Source organism: Dipodomys spectabilis, unplaced genomic scaffold (assembly GCF_019054845.1).
Source record: "Dipodomys spectabilis isolate Male_0828 unplaced genomic scaffold, ASM1905484v1 ptg000219l, whole genome shotgun sequence".
Lineage (NCBI taxonomy): Eukaryota > Metazoa > Chordata > Mammalia > Rodentia > Heteromyidae > Dipodomys > Dipodomys spectabilis.
This window is the reverse complement of record NW_024870896.1, coordinates 2,182,355-2,205,731: the sequence shown is the minus strand read 5'-3', so window position 1 is coordinate 2,205,731 and position 23,377 is coordinate 2,182,355. Positions and strand designations below refer to the sequence as shown.

At 53.1% G+C, this 23,377-nt stretch overlaps 1 protein-coding gene and 1 long non-coding RNA gene across 2 annotated transcripts in view; one reads left to right on the top strand and one right to left on the bottom strand.

The window, feature by feature from the left end:
- Positions 1 to 1,009: 1,009 nt before the first annotated feature.
- Positions 1,010 to 23,377, bottom strand: part of Anp32a (acidic nuclear phosphoprotein 32 family member A) — a 41,598-nt gene continuing 19,230 nt past the window's right edge. The window contains exons 3-8 of the mRNA XM_042697399.1: positions 4,070 to 4,219; positions 3,733 to 3,855; positions 2,274 to 2,472; positions 1,723 to 1,820; positions 1,259 to 1,322; positions 1,010 to 1,089 (exon numbers count right to left, since the gene is read on the bottom strand). Coding sequence (XP_042553333.1) covers positions 1,028 to 1,089; positions 1,259 to 1,322; positions 1,723 to 1,820; positions 2,274 to 2,472; positions 3,733 to 3,855; positions 4,070 to 4,219 — 696 coding nt within the window. The 3' untranslated portion in view covers positions 1,010 to 1,027. The remainder of the gene's footprint in view (positions 1,090 to 1,258; positions 1,323 to 1,722; positions 1,821 to 2,273; positions 2,473 to 3,732; positions 3,856 to 4,069; positions 4,220 to 23,377) is intronic.
- LOC122122958 lies at positions 20,458 to 20,960 on the top strand. The gene is made up of 2 exons (XR_006150219.1): positions 20,458 to 20,553; positions 20,660 to 20,960. It is a non-coding gene; the product is annotated as an uncharacterized LOC122122958 (long non-coding RNA).

The window sequence follows — 23,377 nt, the reverse complement described above, 5'->3', positions numbered from 1 at the left end:
CACTAGGAATTCGATCAGTTCAGATTTCCACTAGGTAAGAAAATACAATTTTGCGTTAGTTTTTTTCCGTGCTTGATATATGAAAGAAAAAAAAAAAAACCAAAAACCCCCAAACCCAAACCTGAAAACAAACAAACAAACAAAAAAAAACCCAGCCGACATGCAACGTCCAGCACTTAGGTATGTAAAAACATTCTAAGCACAGACAGACGAGAAAGAAGCCTCCTGCTGTTTTTGTAAAACAAGCATTCTAGTATTTTACACAAGTCAGGACAGTTTTTTTTTTTTTTAATTCCTTTTAAAGAGACTGAAGTTTAAGGGTTTGTTTGTTCTCTTAATCATAAATACCAAACCCATCTGACTTGTAACTCAAAGCCTTTGGGTTTCAGATCTGGGGGTGGGGGGTGGGGGTGGGGTCACAGCTGCCAAGGGCGACGCCTGTATTCTCTGTGGAGTGGGGCATCGCCATCTATGGGGGAGGGAAAGGGTCTAGGGTTGCAGAGGGTCCCAGCCCAGGGCCAGATCTGCCTTTATGGGTTGCTATTTACAAACCAGGGCATTGGGAGTCTCTAGCAGGTGAAAAGAAATGCCGAAATCACATCATCCAAATCAGGCGTCAGAGACAATGGCTGGCGCTTGGCCCCTCCTGGTGTCAGCCATGGCCTTCTGGCCAGCTCCAGGGATATTCCAAGGAGACCCCGGAGACCTCCTCCAAGCCACCCTCTTTTCAGAGTGGGGACAAACACTCACGTGGCATACACTCAGCTACGGCATGTACAGGGACCAAACCAGACACAAAGAAAAAGGAGGGAAAAAAAAAAATAAAAGAGTGGCAGTAAAAATAGTATTTTATTCCACCCCCTCCCGGCCCTCCCCAGCCCCCAGCACGCTTTTCCCCTCTCGTTCCCACGGCAACGTTACAATCAGAAAAAAATAAGTTTCGGGGGGCAGGATCTGGAGGGGGGGAGGGGACATGGGTAAAAACAGTCAAATCACAAGAGGAATTTTTCAAAATAGGTTATTCCACTTAGTCGTCTTCCTCGCCCTCTTCCTCAGGCTCTCGTTTCCGCTTCTGACCCTTTTCTTCTTCTGGAAGAGTAAAGGAAGAAAAGGCATCTAGGTGAGATGTCCAAACCCTACCCACGGCTCAATCTCCACCGAGGCAGGCCAGCCAGAAGAAGGCCAGCCAGTCGTCCTCAGAGCGGAGGCCAACGAACACCCAGGCCACCACCAGAAGAGAGCAAAGGGGCCATCCTACCACCGAGATCTTCCTCGTCTTCCTCATCGTCGACCTCCCCATCGTTGTAGCCTTCTTCATCCTCCTAGGAGACAAGAGGGGGCAGCGGGGTGTTGGAATGTCAGGTAAGGGCCTCACAGACTTTCCTGAGCAGGCTGGCTTGGAGCAGCAATCCCTGGCTCTCAGCCTCCTGAGCAGCAAGGATTACAGATGTGAGCTACAGGTGCCTGGTAACTTCACCACTCCGAATCCAACTCTTCCAGAACTTCTGCCAGCCTCGTTTCTCAGGGTCGGTGCAGTGACACTCAGGAGGGGCTCACTCCCCTGCTGTAGGGGGCTTGCTTATCCCCAACCCGGCACTGCTTCCCCCCCGGGGGGCAGCTGAGGGGTCCCCCCATTACCCAACAAGGGCTCCTGGGCTGCTAGGGCTAACCACAGACATCTGTGAGGGGATTCGAGGGACAACAGCTCTGCCACCGACTCACCTCCTCCTCTCCACTCACGTCCTCCTCTTCCCCTTCCTCCTCCTCATCCTCATCCTCCTCATCTTCCACCACCTGAGCATCTTCCTCGTATTCCTCCTCTGTGTGATCAGGGCAGAATGTGAACAGATGGCTGAGCTGGTGCTGGTGGGGCGTCCTCAGTGTGAGGCCCACGGCCCTCAAGCCCGCCAAGGCCCGGGGGGGCGGGGGGGGGGGTGCTGGCTCGTACCCCCAAAGCGACCCTCAGGTTGAATGAAAATTAACCTGGCCACCCAGTCAGAGAAGCCACACAGCGCCGAGGGCAAGAGGGACGGTGGGGAGGGCTGAGAAAGGGGTGCTCCACCACGTCTCTTCTTGCCGGCTGACCCCACCTGCAGCCCCCGCTTCCCCGCTCAGGGACCCCTCCAAGAGGGATTCCCCACCCAGGCCCTGACTTGCAGGTTGTGGCCACCAGGGGGCCCCACCCTCTCCAGCAGAGGGCACCTGGTTGGAGAATGAGGTCGTGGGGGACTGAGCGCGGGAGGAGCGGCAGCATCAGGGCCCTGGAAACCCACCGTCCTCATCCTCCTCGTCGTCGTCCAGGCCCTCCACGTAGCCCTCGGCGTCGGAGTCGGGGGCCTCCTTGTCATCCCGGTCGTAGCCGTCCAGGTACGTGAGCTGCGGGAGGAGCTCAAACACGCTTTCTCGGTAGTCGTTCAGGTTGGTCACCTCGCAGTTGAAAAGGTCTAAGCTCTTGAGGTTCTCTAACTTCTTCTGCATGGCGGGGGGGGGGGGGGGAGGGAGGGAAGAAGAGGGGAGGGCGGGGGAGAACAGGCAGGTAAGAACCAAGGGGGAAAGATGAGAGGGAAGGAAAAGTTGCCCAGGACATAGTGGGGCGGCTCGAGGCAGGATGGACAGCTGAGGACTTGTTCTACTCCGCCACCTGGTCCACCCAGACCCATCACCATTGCCACTGCTCTGGAGGCCTCAGTGTCATCTGGACAATGGGCTGAACTTGAGTCTGTGAAGCTGTATTCAACAATAACACTTGTTCCCTGTGTGTGTGTGTGTGCTGTGACAGTGTGAACTGGGCCAGGAATGTGTCTGTGTCTCACCTCTGATAACATGGATTCACAGGATTCCGACTCCATCCTTGTACCCCACTCCCCTCTCCCATAGAACTTTTTAGGATTTTTTTTTTTTCCTTTTGTAGTGAGCATATAACATCTAGACTTCTAGCTTTGTTTTCGTGCAGGGAGGGGGTCACTGAGTCATGACGCAGACAGGTAAGTCAGAGCAGCTTGGGACTATCAGCAGGACCCTGTGTGTTCATGGAGAGCCAGGAGTGCTGTGCGGATACCCAAACCCACAGGGCCTCTCCCCTGATGTCCAGGGCAGGGAAACCGTCTCGAAGTCTTTCCTGAGGCTCGGAGGTGGGATCCTCACCAGACAGCTGACAAATGAACAGCAGGTTTCCCTGTTCCACAGAGCTGCTATTTAGTCAGACTAGCGTCACCTCCTAAAAGCTGGTTTCCTTGAAATCAAAGGAAAGCAGTAATTTGCATCTCTGTGACCCCAGCCCTCTTTCTAGCAGGGAGGTCAGTGAAGTCTGGGTATGCCTAACTGCAGCCAGGCAGCTGGGCATGCTGCCCACGTATGTAGGCGAAGGCTGGGCTATGTGGCGCTGCCGCCTGGGTTTCCTGTAGGCACCCCTACCCCACTTCCAGGGTCGACTTAGTCTTGAGACTGTGCCCCCTCATCACAGGGTGATACCCCACACCATCAGCCGGAAGAAATCTGATTTCCAAAGCTGAGTAGAAACTAGGAGAAACTGAAGCCAAAATGCAAGGCTGGGTCTCCCGCCTGGACACAGAAGGCCCATTCTACAGTGTGGGGCCCTGGTCAAGTTCTTAACTTCTCCGGGCCTCAGTTTCTCTATGGACGATGCAGAGACAACACAGGACAGCCAAAGATGTGAAGACACATGGGGGACTAATTCCTCACCCGCCCCCTCCGCCGCGCCCGCTGACTCACCAGCGGCTCTATCGTGCTGAGGTCTTTAATTTTGTTGCCACTTAAATTTAGATGCGTCAGGTTCGGACACTTTTCTGCCAATACATCCAGGCCCCCTGTGATTCTGTTATCGCTTAGTTCAAGCTAGACAAGGCAGGGAGAGAAAAGGCAGGAAGGCTTTGACAATACAGGCTTTTGCACAGAGTTGCTTGCTCTCCCAGGTGGCCAGCAAGGGAGTACCCTGGAACTGTCTGTAATCATCCTCCCAACAGAGTAGCTGCCTCCTCTCCCCCCCACCCCCCGCCCTGCTCTCTGGGATCCCAGCACCCAGGTAACATTTCACGGCCCCCTCCCTTACCTTCTTAAGTTTGTTTAACTTTGGTAAGTTTGCAACGGAGGCGAGGCCTATGTTGATCGTACTCAAGAATTCCAGTTCTTTGAACTCGTCTGTGAGGCCATCGATTTTGCCTTCGGTCGCCCGGCAGTTGTCCAGGACAAGCTCTTTCACCTGGGAAAAGACAGGCATGAGGAGATGTGGGGACAGGCCTTAGGAGGCTCCCAGGAAAATGAGGAAATACCTCCCAAACGCCACTTCTGCCAGATCCCTGTGCTGGATAAGCCGCTCGCCCCAGTCTTTCTATTGGGGGTGGGAAGTGCTAGGGAACACACCTGCAGAACTCTGACACCAGGCCACGGAGCAGCCACAGCTGGGAAGAGGACAGCCCAGCGGCTCCTGTGGGCTCTGGCTGAGGCTGGGAGCTGCACACAGCCACAGCATTGTTGGGGACCTCTGGGTCTGGCATACCACCCCCCCATGCTCAATGCCCCAGGCAGCCCACCCTCCAGAGGCCAGCAGCCTCTTCCACAGCTGATCCCGCCTTCTTCTTCCTCCCCATGTGCTTGTGGCTACCAAGGGGCTCACAGGCACAGGATGTGAGCCATCCTTGCCAGCCAGCAGAGCTGCCCCACAGTGGGGTGGCAGGCCAGGGCCTCCTCCATCCCATCACCACACCAACGCCATTGGCAGACAAGGCCACAGCGGTGGCTCCAGATGTCCCTGACTGTACTGGCCACATTTCAAGGCGCCTGTCTTCCCCACCCCCCCCACCCCCTGGTTTGGGTTTCTATTCCTTAGCTGCGTGTGAGCCTGAAGACTGTGTGTCCGGGAGAGCCTGTGCCCCTTCACCATCCAGCGCCACTCTCTCAGTTGACAGTGCTCCCCAGGCTAGCCCCCACCCGAACCGCAGGTGCCTGGACTAATCAGGGACTGATCACAGCCCCTTCTGGCCAGACCTTGGAGGGGCCTAGGATGCTTCTCTGACATTCCAGCGTGGGGGCCATAGTCTCCCATGTCCCCGCCCTGGCCACACTTTCAAGACAACAGAGGTATGGAGGGGGATATCTGGAACCTCCATTTAGCTCGTCCCCAAACAGCAGAGACAACTCCACTTGTGGGAAGCCTGCATTTCTGAAGGGATAGGCAAAGGGTTTAGGGTAACAGGGGTCCAGGGCACACAAATCCTGACACCACCAGAAAGCTCGAACCAAGTGGTGTCACAATGGGGGGGTGGGAGGGGTGTCTAAAATAAAATGAACAGGAGAAAACAACCGCACCAGCCCCGCCTACACCCCCAGTGCGAGTCACCCCGCTCCCCCCCCTCCAGTCAGGCCTGGGGTGCGCCATTCCAGCCACCCCCCCCACTTCCTCTGTGCGGTAGCCTAGCAGGACAGCTCGTTCCCAGACGGGGTGAACTCTGCTTAAAAAAGGAAACAAACAACAACAACAAAAATTAAGGCCCATTTCCCCTGCCAAGCCCGGGTGTGAGCGAAATGCAAGGTTAAAATTAAACTGAAAATTTGTACTTTGGGTTCAGGCTCTCCCCCAATTCCACCGGCTGCTGCGAAATATCCAGCGGCGGTTACTGTAACATGGTTACATTGCTCGTCCTGCCCAGAGCTGGGCAGAAGGCACCGGAGGGAGCTCCCCACAAGCCAGACTAGCCCGGCTCCCCATTTCTTGAAAGATGTCCCCTAAGCCGGGCTTCTCCATACATCACTCTAAGGCACAAGTTACTGGTTTCTTCCAAAACTATGAAGAAGCCTTGTCTTTGCAGATTTCTCAGATCTAACCTCTCCTCTACATTTCCCACACTGCGGCCTGGTCCCTGTCACCTCGAGTTACATTCCAGTCTTATTCCGCCTTGGAAATGAGGTCTCTGTGGCCTCAGGGACAAGACATTAGGAGGAGTCTGGCCTACTGGGAAAAAGCCTAGTCTTGGAGGCCAGGGACCAGGGAGTTAACTGGCCCCATGTCTGTCCCTAGGACCCCAGGCTTCTGGCTCTGGAGAATGGAGGTGCTGACAATTGTTAAGCCACGATGTACAAATGGTAACCCAGAAAGGACACCGGGCTTTTGAACACACGTTTCTAAGCAGTCAAGATTCTAAGTATGATCTACGGAGCCTGCCCTCCCGCCTTCCCTCTGCAAATCCACCCAGCCCCAGCCTTCCTACCCCCGGCTCTGGGCATCCCAGGCAGAGAGGGCAGCTGCTGAGTGAATCCTTTAATCTCATCCTAAGCTATGTGACACTCCTGGAGGTCAGGCACTGTCCCCTATAATCAGCCTAGCAGGAGGGGGGGCTCGAGAGCAAATGCTGAGCAAACATCCTGTTTACTGTGCCAGGCACCATGCCGGGTATCAGGAATGCTAGCCCAGGCTAGCCCAGGCACACTGTCCATGCTCCAGGTATTCAAGGTGGGGAAAAGCTGCATGAAGCCCACCTCTGGTCAAGGGCAGCAACACTGGCTGTGAACTCAAGGCTGACACAGGTGTCGGGTCAGGCGGACACTCCTGATGTGACCCAAGGCTCTGCAAAAGAGCCTCCTGCCCTCTCCACACAGGCCTCCTCCTGAGGAGAGCTTAGGCCACTGAGCCCTGAGGTCAGGATCCTGATCTGCCCCAGGGTGCCAGGCAGCAGGACCCAGGCTGGGAGATGGCCCCCGCCTGATAAGACAGGCAGTGTGGAATGACAGAAGGGATCCAGATAGAGAGGGAAGAAGGTGCCACTCACAACTGGTGTGGCCAAGAACCTCCAGGACCAGCGCGAAATGAGGATGTGGGTCGCTGTTGGAGAATCTGAGGCTTAGAGCAGCACTTGTGTGTGGTTCACAGCAGGCCCTGACTGAAAGGGACAGCCTGGGCCTAAAACTACCCTGTCCAGAAAGGAACCAGGGAGAAGGAAGTTCTGACTGGGTATGGTCCTCTTTATTATCCCCTCCCTGCAGAGGCCGCCCAGGCTCTGCGATCACACTGTCTACGATCACACTGTCTGTTTGCTAGCCTGGATCATGTCCCGGGGCTTCCAAGTTTCCCCAAAGCCACTAATGCCTGTCCCCTGGGTTGAAATGTCATCCTGGAGCTCAATGAGGTCGCTTTATCCACAGCCAGACCCCACTCTCAACGCTGCCTGTGATGTCTCCACGGAGGTGTCTGGATCTTACACTACAGTTTGTTTAGCTGGTTTTCAACACCAATCTCTCTCCCTACCTTGATTTTTCTTTTCTTCACTGTGCAAGAATCCAATAAATATTCCTAGCTTTGCCCTCAACCTTGTGGGCCCCTGCCCAATTTGGTTTTCAGGTTCCAGTCTTTGCACAGAAGAGAAGATTTGAATCCAACTGACCCCGTGTTTTTTGGTGCTCATGGGTTTTAAATAGGTCAGCTTTTAAAATGGGCCATCCCTTGTTGCAGATCCCATTTCTAGCTGGAAGGCCAAATTATTTGTGACACCCAGGTTTTTAGACAGGGTATTTAGATAATATGTTTGAGATATGCTTTTTTTTTTTTTTTTAACCATGTAATCTACAGTTTTGATTATCTGTCCATGTAGCGAACCCAGCCACGTTTCATGGAGGAAGAGCTCAGGCTCTAGAAGTTAGGACATTTTTGAAAGCCCCATGGCCCTAAGACTACTGAGGCCACACAACTCACAGGAAGAAACACAAGTTCATTCTAATGAGCACATAATTATGTCTGTAGCACACATTTGGTGTGATCACACACAAACAAAACAAAACTCACCCCTTACCACTCCTTTCTTATTACTTTTTTCTTTTTTAAATGTGAGCCATGGATTGCAAAATGCTGATCTAGTTCAACTTTTTTTTTTCTTCTTTCCAAAGGAAGGAGCAACCTTCCAGAGTTGGGCAGAGAGCCAGGAACCCCTCCCCCACCAGGCTGGTTTTTTTTTTTCCTTCCTTGTCTTTTTGCCACACCACACGTGGCCATCCTGGGCCAGAAATGCAGTCTCCAGTGGAATTCATAGCCTGGCCATGGGGCTTCCAGGTCTCTGCTAACAGGGCCATTTCTCAGCCTTGCTTGGGGCTCTAAGCTGCTCAGGATTCACGATTGTAGCTAGGGGCAAGGGACCACCTGATTTAAAACAACAACAACAACAAAAATCCAACAGGCTGTCCAAGGGAAGCAGGCATGGGTGTATCTGATTTTTTATGTGCAGCTACAATAGGCACACAGGCTGGAGGAGCGCGTGGCATTGAAGCGGTGACGCCATCCTGATTATTTTCAGAGCCGGGAGGGCGGGCAAAGGGAGGGCACAGTGGTTGATTAAGCTGTCGGCCTTGTGGGCTCATAGGCTGGCTGGGGAAACATGACAGTCACTCCACCTCCTCTCCAGGGTACGGGGAGGATGTGGTCCTGCCTGGCAGAGGAGCTGGTTCCATGGGGGATCCATTCCTCCAGCTAGGGGGCCAGCAGTACCCCATGGGGATGGGGGGGGGGATTTGGGCTTGCTGGATGGGTAGCAGAGCCCCCTTCTCTCCCTGTACTCCCCTTCAGCCTCATTCCTACCTCTACCCACCGGTTAGTTCCCCCTCCAGCAGGCAGCCTTCCCTGATTACCCGGCCCATTCCCTAGCCCCCACCTATAGGGAAGTATTTGAAGAATGGCAAAGTGGGGTCAGTGGGCTGTTGTGGGGTCTGGAGAGGTCTTGGGTCTGGTTTTGCTGGGGCGGGGTTTGAGGGGCTGGGAATTAGCAGGGGAGACTTCATGTTAAAATCTAGTAGGGCCAATTTCCTATGGTGCTGTAACACTCCTAAAGGCAAATCTGGAACCAGAGTCCATGAGCACCAACTCATGGGCGCAGAGAGGGAGAAGGAAGGGGCTTTCCACCAGCTTGGCAGCCTGCTTCTTCCCCACACAGCACTGACCTCGCTCTGCCTCTTTCTGGGACCCTGCCAGTCCCCTGACCCCGAGGTCCACTCCACGTCTAAGCTCAGCCACTACCCCTGAAGACAGTGGGCAATTTCATGGACCTAGGAGCTCTCACTGAGGGGTGTCGGAAGGGCAATCTGGGGCATGGAAGTGATCTGGAATGGATCAGCTGATCCCTGTGAACATCCCAGGACCACAGGCTGGGGGCCGGGAGTCAGTGTCCCATGGATGTCTCCTGCCTCCTGGATACCAAGTTGCCTCCAAGCTCTCCAGCTCATGAGGTGCACAATAAAACCCACGGCTGTCTGCGTGACCTTCTGAAAGAACCCCACACTGACCCTGACAACATGGCTAGTGGCACACAGAGCGAGGTGGTAACCACATCCCATCCCATTCCACAAGTCCTGCCTGGTCCCAAAGCCTTTAATGGCCACCAAAGATGAAGCGCAAACCCCACGGCAGCATTCCCTGAAGAAACCCCTCCCTCTCTTCCCCAGGCAGACAGCCCCCTCCTCGGCCCTGTTCACCTCCCTCACCACTATGTCACAATATACAGAATTCTACCTCTCACCTCTCCCAGGGACTTGCTCCGATCTCCCCAGACCCTCTAAAGCTTCATGACCAGCCTCTTCCTCTTGTCTTCCCACCCCCACCCTGCTCCAGCCTCAGGCCTGAGATCTCAGCAAATGCTTGCCAACTTGGCCATGTGGGCACCTGCAGGCCTCTGCGGCCTGAGGAAGGGGCAGGGGCAGGTAGGTAAGCAAGCACTGGTGCTGGGTAAGATCCTGCATCAAGAGCCCAGGACATGGCCCAGTGTGAGACCCACGAGCTGGCAACTCAACCCTGTGCCTCTCCAGCCCCAACCTGACTCCTTTCAGCCCAGCTCAGGCCAGAATTCTGCCCTGGCCTCCATACCCTACTTCCGGTCAGCTAAAAAAAAAAAAGCCTTTGAGACTCCAGTGGTAGAGTGCCTGCCTACCTACCAAGTATGAGGTGAGTTCAAACTCCACCATCCCCTTCCCCTAGCCTCCAGGAAAGGGCAGGAATCAACTAGAAGGCTCTACCAAGCTACCTGGGAAGTGTCTAACCCAAACCCTGGCAATTTAAGGTGGAAACAACGATGGGCCCACTGGATGTCAGTATCAGCCTACTGTGGAATCAAGCCTTGGGCCAGGTCACAGGAGGCAATAAAGGGGCAGAGGCAGCCTCGCAGCAGTACCTGGAGGGCAGGGAAGAAGAGCGGATGACCCTCCACAGAGCCCTGGGTCTCCCCCTTCCCAACCTCAGCCTCGGACTTGGAGACAGAGGAGCACCATCTCCCACCTGGGGGTGGAGGTGGGTATTCAGCTGCCAGTGAAAAATGCAGATCTGGACAGAAGACCCCCCCCCCCCCATAAGCCAGTCCTGGATTAAGTGTAGGAACTAATTGATCTCAGTTCTTTCTCCTGCATTCGTCAGAAAAGTAAGTGTTCATGGGAAAGCTACTGACGAAGAAGGCATTTCTGGCAAGAGCTGCAGGTTTCTGCCTATGGAGAGAGGGGTGAACAGCAGCGAAGGACTGAGGGGGAGCCAGGAAGCAATGTGCGGTGGGGCACACACAGAGAAAGGGGCAGAAGTCAACGAAGGGAGATGTGAAGGGAACAAAGGACGGGCTCTGTAGGTTAGGCCTCACGTCCAGGGTCCAGCCTCACTGGCCGAGCTGGCGATAATTCAACTTTGCCTATACTTAATTAGCTTTTAAAATAGAATACAGGTTAACCGTTCATCGCTCTACACCTGCTCAAATCCCAAAATACTGAAAACCAAAACCTCTGGAAGAGGGCTCAATAACTGGAGACAGGGAAGGACTCTCGGGCAAGCTGAGTCTTCGGCAGCGCTCAGAAGGAGGCGCCATCTCAGGCCTTCCCAGGCCGTGTGGATGGCAACAAGTGGACAGGCTACGGTTCCCGGGTCAGGGCCCCAAAGTACTGCACGGGCAAGGGCTGATCCTTAAATCCCAAAGCCAAGTGGGAAGGACACACACTGGAAGAAGGCGAGCAGGGCGGGGAGCCGTGGAACAATTGTAGGAAGCAGAGATGTGTGAGCAGGAGCAGAGATGGCACAGCTGGCTCTCCCCAGCTTTGGAAAGGGCAGCCTGCCACTGAGCTGAAGTTGGTTTATGCGACGCTGCTCCAGGGCCTCCACTGGCAGTGTACAGGAATGACATGGTGGGCTTTCTGTCCAGCAGACAACTGAAGGTCTCTGGTGGCCGTGCCTCAAATGGAGCTGGCTGGCAAATCTAAGGCTGCTGGCATCTGCCAAGGGCTTCGTGCCTCAATAATGTGGTGATTATTTAATGAATTAATAATGCCGTACGGTGAAGCCTTGTAGGAAGATGAGCTCTGGCTCTTCTCAGCCCTTAAAATACTATGATTTGAAAGCCGGGTGCCAGTGACTCACACCTGTAATCCTAGCTACTCAGGAGGCTGAGATCTGAGGCTCACGGTTCAAAGCCAGCCCAGGCAGGGAAGTCCATGAGACTCTTATCTCCAATAAACTACTCAGAAAAGGCCAGAAGTGGCGCTGTGGCTCAAGTGGTAGAGGGCTAACTTTGAACACAGAGAGGCTCAGGGACAGCACCAGGCCCTGTGTGCAAGCCCCAGGACCAGCAAAAAAAAAAAAAAAAAAAAAAGCTATGAGTTGATCGTTTTTTTTTTTTTGGAGGGGGACAACTCTGGCACTTGAACTTAGGACTCTGAGGTCTCCCCAACTCAGGTCTTCCCCGCAGCTCCCGCACAGGGGCTGCACTGTCATCAGCCTGGTTTCAAAGCCACAAAGTGGACGGTCAGCTCTCCCTCTCATCCATCTTGTCGGTCCGGCTTCTGCTCCCCCTTATCAGGAGTGAACTTATAGTCTTGTCTTCCTTTTTACCCAAAATGAGCACACCCACCCTCCTTCACCTCTAACCTGTCCACTGTTTTTCGCTTGCCATCTTCCTGTCCCGGAGTGCTGATTCCCCCCCCCCCCCCCCCCCCATACACACACATTTCTTACTTGTGGCAGTGTTTCCCTTAACCTAGTCCCTGTTGGTGTCTAACTGGGGGTGGGAGCTTCAATCTACCAGGACAAATAATCCTGCAGTACAGACAGGCTAGTGCGTTCCACCTGCACCCTCGCTCTCCCTCACCCACCAGACGTTAAGTGCTGAAAACAGGTCCACTGGCTACGGGTGGCCGTCCTGCAATCCTAAAAACCCAACACCTTCACAGGCCCCATGGGTCAGCCCTCTCTTCCCTCCATCCCACACATGCCTGGCAGGACCCACTGAACACTAGGGTGCTAGGTGAGAAAGGTTCCCTGCCCGCTGCCCGAGTCTGGTCTTGGGGCACAATGGGAGGGCAGCCACACGCAAGGGTGTATGTGTGCGTGTGTGTGCCAGCTGCCCCCCAAAAGCCACGTGACCTCTCAGAGCATGTCTCAAAATGGGTGGCCACACTCCAGCCCAGGGTGCTCTAATGGGTCCCCCCCAAAACTCAACATGGGTGCTGTGAGCAGGCTGTCCCAGAAGGGAACAAAGGGGGAGGAGACTGGGCACGGAGGCGGTACGCTGCTGTCCTCTTCTGGGGGAGAGGGGGACACAAGGCTCCTCATTTTGCTAGAGTCTAATGGAAAGCCCATTCCAGGTCTCTAGGCTCACGTTGTTTCTCGCTTGCAGAAAAAAAAAAAAAAAAGCCCAGGGAATAAGTATGTCAGAGGTTCGGGGGAAACCCCAGGAGAAACTTGGACATTTGGTAAGGCCGTACCTGTCATCGCAGCCATAGGCAGGGTGCCACAGGAGGTTCTGGAACAAGTTCAAGGACAGCTGGAAATACACAGCAAGACCCAATCTCAAAACAAGCAAAAACCAAACGTGGACCCCAGCACCGAAGGACCCTGGCAGGCACATGGAAAAGTTTGTTTTGGTTTTTGTTGTTTTTTTTTTTTGCCTGTTGTGGGGCTTGAACTCTGGGCCTGGGCGCTGTCCCTGAGCTCAAGGCTAGTAATCTACTACTTGAGTCACAGCACTGCACTACTTCCGGCTTTTTCTGTTTAGGTGGTGCTGAGGAATTGAACCCAGAACCTCATGCATACGAGGCAAGCACTCTACCACTGAGCCACCTTCCCAGCCCACATGGGAGTTACTTACTAGGTAGTTCTTCCAGTATTAACCTCATCACATTTCATATTCCTTTGGTTTATGGGCTCTATTCCACAAAGAAACATTTTCTAAGATGTTCTAAAACTAGAAAAATGGGTGCAATCTGTCTCATTGTCCTAGGAAACAATGTAGCAAGATGTGATTTGGGAAAGAAAGGCTAGTTGTTTCCCAGGGACCCCAAAGTATCTGAGAGGAAGCAGAGGACAGAGCTGAGGTTGAAGTTGCATGGCAGGTTGCTTGCACAGCTTTGAAATTGCCTGGGCTTCCTTGGGCCACTGGCATAACCTTGCTGGGCCTCATCTGTTAGTGGGAATAACCGAGTTTCTTCGGTGGCCTTCTGTAGATAATTTAGCAGTACTGGAGTCTGTGCTCTCCTAGGCCAAGTGCTCTACCACTAAGCCAATGCCCCAGTTCTTTTTGCTTTAGTATATTTTTCCAGATAAGAGTCTTGAGTGTTTTGTCCCAGCTGACCTGGGACTGTGATCTTCTTAGCTGGGATTACAGGCATGGCCTGCCCTTTTGTGTCAGGTTTGTTTGTTGATATAGAACTTTTGTTTATTTGGCTGGCGCTGGCTTTGAACTTCAGTCCTCCTGATCTCTACTCTCCTGAGTGGCTGGGATTACAGATGTGGGCCATCACACCTGGCTATTTTTTTTTTTTTTTACGTTTCTTGGTCATGGGGCTTGAACTCTGGGCCTGGGCACTGTCCCTGCGCTCTTCAGTTCAGAGCTGGCGCTCAATCGCTTGAGCTACAGCGCCACTTCTGGTTTTCTGGTGGCTTATTGGAGATAAAGAGTTTCACAGACTTTCCTGCCCAGGCTGGCTTAGAACCGTGATCCTCAGATCTCAGCCTCCTGAGTAGCTAGGATTACAAGTGTGAGCTACCAGTGCCCGGCTGCCCAGCATTATTTTTGAGATAATGTCTCAATATGTACTACAAGTGGCTCTGATCTGACTTCATGATCCTTGTCCAAATGGTGTGTGTGTGTGTGTGTGTGTGTGTGTGTACACTACCACACCTGGCTTTCTGTACAATTTAAATACAAAGATGGTGTTTAGCATACAGGTACAGAAGAATTAAATTGAAACAATTTTTAAATTTATCTTTTTCTCTTAATAAAATGATGGAAATCTAGCACATTCCATTTAGAAGCTCAACCAGCAGACATCAGATCAGATCAGACAGTGCCCATCACACTGGGCTCTGACTTCACCGGGGAGGCCCATGGCACTGCTGTCCTTACTGGGGGAGGTAAGGAATAAACGGTACATCAGCCAAAAGCTTCTAATCACGTCCCCTGTCCTTACAGTGGATTAATGGCCATGATCTGTACTCTGTAACCTCTACTTCTCCCCTACTAAAATAAACAGTGAGCCGGGCACGGGTGGCTCATGCCTGTCATCCTAGCTACTCAAGAGGCTGAGATCTGAGGATCATGGTTCAAAGCCAGCCCAAGCAGGAAAGTCTGTGAGACTCTTATCTCCAATTAACCACTAGAAAACCGGAAGTGGCACTATGGCTCGAGGTAGAGCACTTGCCTTGAGCTGAAGAGCGCAGGGACAGCACCCAGGCCCAGAGTTCAAGCCCCATGACTGACAAGTAAATAAATAAATACATAAGTCTGTACATTGTTAACAGATACAATTCACGGCAGAGGTCCACATCTATGGTTGTGCTTATACTGGCTGGTGGTCATGCCTTATCTCTTCATGTCATCTCATCTCTCCTACTAAAGGCCTCACCAGGACTCATCTGAGCTCCCGTGGGCCTCTACAAGAGCCAGGCCTCTACCTAGGGGGCTTTAGGTGAGCCAAGCCTCTACCTTGGGGACTCTGGGCAAGCCAGGCAGCTCCTCTGGAGTGTTTTCTATCTGCAGAAACTGACCTCATAAACCTGTTTAACGCAGACATAGCTGGCCAAGTGCTGCCCGTCAACAAGGCCTCCGGGCTATGGCATGCCTGGCTAACAAGGCATTTGCTGGGCACAAATAGCTTCCTGCTTCGGCAGGCACCTCCCAGACCAGCATCCACATTTTGCTGGACTCTCTGGCCCCTGGCCAAGCTCAGAAGCACACTGTCAGTTCTACATGCAAACTTGTCTTGTGGCCACTCTGAATGACCACACTGGCTACCGGAGCTGACGACAGGTCTTGAGTACCTTGAATGAACCAAGAACCCTGCAGCTTTTAAGAGGATAGCCAGCATGCTCATCTAGCCCCTGCTGTCTTAGGAGGCTGCGAGCTCTCCTCCAGGGGAGGCACAGTGCAGGCCCACCCAGATGGACAGACACACAGCACAGCACGCACCCAGACACACGCAGGCCAGTCTGCAAGAGCAGAACCGCACGTGGCGGCAAGGCCAGCCTCTGCAGAGACTCCATCAGGCCTCCAGAGTCCGCTGGTGGGTACCAGCCCTGAACTGCCTACCCTTCCCAGGACACAGTGCGGTACATCCAATCCTCATAGTCAGAGGAGATACGCAGAAGCAGAAGGAGCTCCTGGGGCCGATGCCAGTTCCAGCAGCACTGTGCAAGGATGACCAGCCCCTTCCAAGATAGCCACACACAACGCCTAGAAACCGCCTGTCGTGATCAAGCTTCCTGTACCCCTAACTAGAGTGCCACAGGGCTCTGCAGCCTCTCAGGAACTGTGAGCAAGAGAACGGATGGGAGACAAGGAGCCACAGCTCAGTAGCCAGCCCCGAGCTGAGAGGCCGAAAATGAACTGAGAGCCAGCAGAGCTCCACTCCAAGGAGGGGGTGGGGGGTGCCCAGCTTGTCTGAGATCCCTCCAAGCCTCAAACAAACCCCACAGTGAGGGGGAGGGGTTCCTGTCCTTGGCAGGTTTCCCCAAGAGCAGAGGCCAGCTCCTCGCACACCTTCACATCTCCCAGGCTTCCAGCATGGCCCACAGGGGCTGGGCCTCCTTCCAAGCAGGTTAGTTAGTGTGCAGTCTTCAGAGGAAGTCTCCAAACCTGCCTGGCACAAACCTCCTGACCAAGAGGCACGGCTGTCACCAGCTGCCCTAGGACCCACCCACTGATGGCTTGGTCCTGGGCCCTCACCTTCTTCCAAAAGATCCCACGGCCTCAGTCCCCTGAAGACTGAAGATGGCCAGGCAGCCTTAAGTCTCTCTTCCTGCAGGGGCCTCGGGACACATGGGGATACATAGAAAACAGCAAGCATGTTGAGCAGAGCATGGGTATGCAGAAGTGTATGTGCGTGCGTGTATATGTGTATACGGGCTGAGGTGCGGATCCTGTCTGTACCCCAGTGGGTTAACTCTTGAGCTCTTCCTTGCTGTTTCCTGTGGTCCTCGCTCCACTTTCCTCAGAAAACTGCTTCCTGCTAGCTGCGACGCCCCACCTGCCTCCACGTGGCTTTTCCAACCATGCTCCAGAGTTCTCCCTGAGGATCCTAAAACCACGATCTCTGGGACCACTGAGACTACTCCAAAACCAACCAACTCTGGGCCTGGGAGGAGCCTGGGAAGTTCTACAATGCTCTGTGGTGGCTCCCATAGCTGGGGTTGAAGTCTGCTTCCCCAACCCCACAGTTCCCTACCCCGTGGCCCCAACTCCACCGCAGGACCCACGCCGCACCCACCGGTATCACTCCTTCCCTTCCCCAGCCCCCTTGGCCAACCACCCAGGAGGGCTCAGAGCTACAGCTCAGTTTGGCCCATAAATACTTGAGCATCCTCGCTTAACTAACTGCCAGCACTTTGTGGGTCTGTACACATCTGTCTGGTAAACCAGACAGGCAGGTTTACCAAAGAAGGCCTGGACTGGATGTACCCTGTGACAGAGCTGAAGACCTCACCTGGAAATGGAGTTTGGGATGGTATGGGGAATCTCCTTTATAGCACGGATCCTCACAACCAAATTAAAAGCAAAACAAGTATTCACAGTAGTGGTGGTCTCCTGGCTAAAAGGCCTAAGGCAATTTACTGGGTGTGGATTACTACATCTTGGACATTTTTTAACTTTTCTATTTACATTTTATAATGCACATATTCGTATGTGGTGTATGTCATAGGCCACCACTTTAAAGGTGGACAGATAGTTGTGCACGGTGGTGTACACATGTACACATGTACACACACACACACACACACACACACACACACACACACACACACACAGAAGTCCCTGGTACTCAGGAGGATGAGGCAGGAGGATGGCTTGAGACCAGGAGTTTGAGGCCAGACTGACAGCAAAGTCTAGTCTCAAACAAAGGAGAGGTGGGGCACATGTCTGTCATCCCAACATTAGAGGCTGAGGCAAGAACACTGCAGTTCAAAGCTAGCTCGTGTGTCCCAAACAACAAATAAGAAGTAGACATATTTACGCTTGGGCTCAAGCTGTTTACCAATAAGAGGAGCAAAAATCAGACTATTAGATACAAAGGAGATGGCAGTGGCTGGAAGTAGACTGGAGTGAATGGAAGACAGCCAGGGAGGCCAGAGTGCAGGGCAGAGGGAGAGGATATGAGAGGAAGCAGCCGGAGCACACAGGACCTCGCAGATCTATCTCAGGACTGAGGACTTTATCCTGGGAGCAATGATCACATTCACCCCTGGTGGCACAATCGCGCCTGGCTGAAGCGGAGGCTTGGTTTCCAGGGGCCTGGGATGGAAGGCTGGAGGTAAGCACTATAAACCAGGAGGAAGTGGTCCTGCATTCCCTCTGGACTTGAGTACAGAGTGCCCTGGGGACATCCAAGGGTAGCCGAGCCAGGAGGCAAACATCCCCTCCCAGACAGCACACAGCACTTAGCTCCTACAACATGCTTCTTAGGGAGGGAACCCGGATCTTAAGCTCAACTGAGTCCACGGGTACCCAGAAGGCAAAGACCAGCAGAAGCTGAGCAGCCCAGGCATAGGTATAAGAGATCTAGGAGAATCCACCTTACGGTTCATTCAAGGATGCTGAGCTGTGGGCTGATCCTGGTAAGAAACGAAGCTTTGGCCTTCTCAGAGCCACTTAGGAAGCCAAGCAGACAGAGAAGGAAGGAGTGGAGACTACAGTCAAGAGGTATGGATGTAAACGGGAGACTGGCCAGGCACTGCTGTGGGACACAGCGCAATCCAAGAAGTTTGCTATTTTGTTTTGAGACAGGGTCCCACTATGTAACCCAGGTTGACCTCAAACTCTTTTATCTCCTGCATCGGCCTCCTGAGTGCTGGGATCCCATGCATGTATCACCCCACCAGTTTCGAGATGGGAGAGGAACCCCTCACAAGAGTAGCCAGCAGTCACAGGGAAAAAGGGACAAAGGGCGGGGTTTGGGGGGGGGGGGGGGGAGCAGAGACCCAAAGGACCGCTGAGCTAGAAAGAGTGTGGTTTGGTAGGATTTCTCAGAAAAAACCAGGCTCTATGACAGCTTCCCAGGCTGGGGGCAGTCACAGCTGGAGAAGGACCAGCCATGGCATTGCCCTCTGTAGAAACCACTACCTGGAGGGCAGAGCTGGCCTACTGGGGATGTCTAGCCAGCTGCCACAGCTGTTCCCAGGTCTCCAACAGCACAGGGCTATACTGAACTGCTCCCAAGTTTCCAGCTTCATTTTCCATGGAAACAAATGCTACTTAAAAAAATGTAATGTCTGTTGACAACGCAATCTTTTCCTTCTTCCATATTCTCTCAGAACAGACCACGACAGCAACCACGGCCGCGTGCTCACTTATTGTATGTTCAATGTGCAGCACACTGTGTGTTGTTGCTAGGTCCTGTGATGGCCTGGTCTTACAGATGGGAGGGGAGGGGGGGAATGCACAGATGAAAGGGGCGGTACGCAGCAGTGAGCTGAGCTGGAAGGACCTGCCTGGGTGCCCTGGCTGAAGCTGGAGAAAGATGCACCCCCAAGCAGGTCTTTTTTCTCTACAACCTCCTGACTGGTGCTGGAAGGTGTGGGTGCAGCCACTGAGGGACAGGGAAAGGAGGGTGAGCACAAAGTGGGGGGAGAGAGAGGGAGGCTGGCATGGTGGCAGAGAAGCCACTGGCACACCCAGGACATTTCCAAGGCATTCGTCTGGCGTGGGAATGTACCAATGCTGCCGGGCATGAGTATGTATGGGATGGAAGGAACTGAGGATAAGCAGAGCAGCTGGACACCAGGGCCAGCACTGGGCTGGTTTAAAACAGGGGCAGCCATCACCCACCCCAAACCACACTGCCAAGCACCTGAGTGACCAAGAACCTTAATTCCTATCTTATAATATCTTTCCATCATTAGTGAGGATTGGAGTTAATGCATGGGTCCAAGCCAGCACATCATTTTAATGAATCGAAGAGTCCTATACCCCCTTCATACCTTGTAAAGGATTATGTGGTCCATTTCTTTTTTTTTTCTTTTTTTGAACTGCAGAGGAACCTGCACCTTGGCTGACAGCGGAATGTACTTGTTCATTTTAAGATCAGAAAGTCTGAAGGACAGACCTAATCAGCATCCTCTTTGCAGATAAGAAGACAGAGGCCAAACAACTCGCCCAACTTGAGTTAATAGCAGTGACTAAGAATAGTGCCTTTAATAGTGCTCTGAAAATCTGCTCACCAAACCGGAATTTCAAAACTTAAATACCTCTGGGAAACCCAAACAAGGACTTTGATCCTGTCAGAGTAATAGTCCAGTGAGTTGTTTTTAGATCTGCTGCCTGGAGCAAGTTTTGGTAAAAGGATGAAGACAGGTTGGGAGTAGCTCAGAGTTAAAACAAACTTGATTGGGGGGAGGGGGGCAGGGTTGGAGCACACAATTGAGCCCACTTTACTGAGGACTTCACACTCACAAGCACAATCCGGGGAGCTGGTTCTGTATAAAGAGACTAGTTCCATGCCGGGGTGGGAAGGCAGCTTCCAGCCGTGGGTGCCTGGCTCACCTGGCTTCTATCCATCTTGCCAAATGAGCTTGGAGTAACAAAACAGATTCCTTCACCTACCTCCATCCCTGCGAGACTCCAGTTCTTTAACAAAACATCACTGCTGGGTGTTGGGCATTTGCTATTACATAATCCTATTTCAACATACAATTAGATTCAGAGTCAGGCCTTCATTTCTCTACCTGTTTATGGGCGCTGGATAGGATCTAGATCTACCCAGACTACAAGATTAGCTAGAGCTGGGAGGGACAGGCAGAGATGAGGAGGGGGCTGTGGCAAATGCTTCTGGAGGGCCTCTTCTGGACACCAGGACAACGAGCCTCCTCTTAAACAGGGACTGAAATCAGGCCAAAGGGGAGTCCAAATTCATTCCAATGCCCCCAGCTGCTTCCCAAACTGACCACACAGTCCTCACACACCCCCACTTTTTACTTCTGTGGCAGTTAAGTCTGAGACCTGGAGCCCGGAAATCCCCACTAGGTTTCTTCCCAAAGCACTGCAAATCCAGACGAAGCCACCTGAAGAGTCTGTTCAAATGACACCAGCCAAGAGAAAGGCCTGGGTATGTGGTGTGTCATCTTATAGAGTTATGAAGACTAGACTGCCCCCTTGAACTTATCCTTCCCTCAGCCTGGCCATTCTTCTTCCCATTTCCTTTTCTTCCGTAGATCAGAGACAAGAGACTGGAGGGAAAACGAAGGCTCAAAACCCCCCCCCAAAGCCACTTGGTTGCCAGTGGAGAATCTGCAGGCAAAGCCAAAGCCTCCAGCGCCCTGAACCTAACATCTGCAACTGGGCCTCCTGTGCCCTGCCTTCAAGTCTCAACTTTGAACTTTTGTAACTTGAGGGGATGGTGGGCTGGGAGGTGGAGGAGAATGACAAAAAGGGTGACATTGATCAAGAGGAACTGTACTTGGAAACTGACATGTTGAAATGAAACCCCTTTTACAACTACTTGCAAGATAATTTTAAAACTTTTTTTTTTAAAGCTTGAACTTCCCAGCTTAAAGATCCACCCCCAAAAAGGACTTCCTTTTCTACAAATGTTCTTGAGCTGAGGCCAACCTCTACTAGGCTCAAATTAGAGGAAGAGCACAGAGAAAACACTCTGGAAAGATCTGCAGCACACCAGAGTATGAGTGGCTTCACACTTATGAGAAGTAACCAGGGCCCTTCCTTAACTCAACAAGGCTCAGTAAACTTTCACTTGTAAAGGGCCAGACAGAAAACTTTACCAACATACAAAACCGAAACTTCACATGGGTCATTTAAAAACACAAGTGAAAACCAATTTCCACAGTCCTTTTATTGATGAACTCCAAAACATAATGAATACATTTTTTATAATGTATCTGCCAACGTGACCAGTTTTGAGGGGGGAAGAGGTAAGGTAACAGTTTCCTTAATTGAGATTTAAAGTTAGGCAGTTCAGCGGTGCTTTGGTGACTGACCTTGTGTTATCCTTATGGCCACCAGTGGACCCCAGGAATCTGGTCCCCAGGTCTCAGGGCTCTAATGGACGACACAACCCTGGTAGTCAGTCTATACTATCTACATCTCTGGTTCTCATCAGGAGAGCCCAGCTCCACTGTACACCAGAGGCTCAACCTTGCCAGGCCCTGGATGATTCACCCCCAGCAGGAACCGGTGGCACTCACTGCTTGGCCTCCCCTGGAGGAGGTGTTGGGGATTATGTGAGATGACCCAGGAGGTGTTATTAGTATACTATGTCCCAGATATAAGAGACATGCCAGTTCTGCCAGTGTTCTGGCTGCAGAGGAAACAAACAAACAGAAAATGCATTACGTCAAAACTTCACAAATCCTGGCCCAAGAGTAGTTCCTGTTTGTCCAGTTACCTAAAAACGTGACACCCCACAATACACCCAAAGGGCCAGATTCATTTCTGCCTACTGAGCTCAGAGTACGGCTTCCCCCCAAACACCAACTCCACAGTGCCAGTGTTCCACTCACATCAGGAGGCCATCCAGGCTTTCCTTGATCGCTGTGGATAACAGGGAATTCATTCTCTTCAAGAGGGGACATTACCCCAACGGGGTGGGGGTGAGGTGGGGAGCTCAGCCATGATTACTGAAGCAGGTGCATTAGGAAGGCCAAGAGCTAAGACTGAGTTTGCACAGGAGTTCTGCCACTTCCTGGTCATGCCCTCAACCCTTCCCTGTCTCAATTTCCTGTGATGTCACAAGTGCTGTTGTGTGGCGAAAATGTTAAGTGATGCAACCCACTCAGCCAGGAAGGGGCCCAGTTGGCCTCCCGGCCCGGTATCATCCTGAGAACAGTCATATACGGAGCACCCACCGGGTCTGGATCAAACCAGTTTTGTCCCTAACTGATTAAACAGGATTACTGTCTCCAGTTTACAGGAAAGTTCTTTTTTTTTTAAGAAAAAAGAAAAAAAAGCCCCTGCCAGGTTAAGTTAACTTAACCTATTCCAGGTGGCAAAGGCAGGCAGTACCCTACTACCAGTGGGTAACACCCAGGCCTCTGTGGTTCTTGAGGCCCCCCCCCCCCCATCTCTCAGAACCAAAACTACACAGCAGAGGCAACAAACTTAGGACAAGTCCTGAAAGAGCCCTGGCCAGTTGGCCTGCGCTTGACATCCTCAGGCCACTTGACCTCAACCAGGCACCAGGTCCACCTGGTGAAGGTGGCTCAGTGGTAGAGCGCTTGCCTTGCATGCATGAGGTCCTGGGTTCGATTCCTCAGCACCACATAAGCAGAAAAAGCCAGAAGTGGAGCTGTGGCTCAAGTGGTAGAGCTCTAGCCTTGAGCTGAAGAGCTGAGGGACAGTGCCCAGGCCCACAGCTCAGGCCCCAGGACGGACAAAAAAAAGAAAGAAAAGAAACCATGGATACGTAGCGTAAAGGTCACAGTCCGAGCTGGCTTTCACCAGGGCACAGACCTGCACCGCACCCCAGTCCTTAGTCCTGGAGAAGAGATGGGCCTGAAGAGCCAAGAGCAACCCGCCGATCTGAAGTGGACAGGCGCAGGGGGCCCTCGGCTGCGCTCGCGGCGGCTCCCCAAGCCCGCGGGTGCCACGACACCCACCGGGCCCCACCTACCTTCGGGGAGCGCCCGGCCCCGGAGGGCGTTTCCCCCGGCGCGACACGGCCGCTCGGCCCTCCCGGGCAGACACCGAGGTCCTCGGCTGGGCCAGGCCCTCAGGTCCCGCTCCAGCCCCGCCCGCTGGCCAGGAGGAACCCGGGGAGGCCTCACGCTCCATTTCCCCCTCGCCCCGCCACTTCCGCCGGGATCGGCCTCCGGGCTGCGTCCCGAGCCGGGTACCGGTGGAGGAACCAGGAGCAGGGCGCGGGGGAGCTTGGTGGAGACCCTCACCGCGGCCGGGGCATCGGCGTGGGCCCCTGG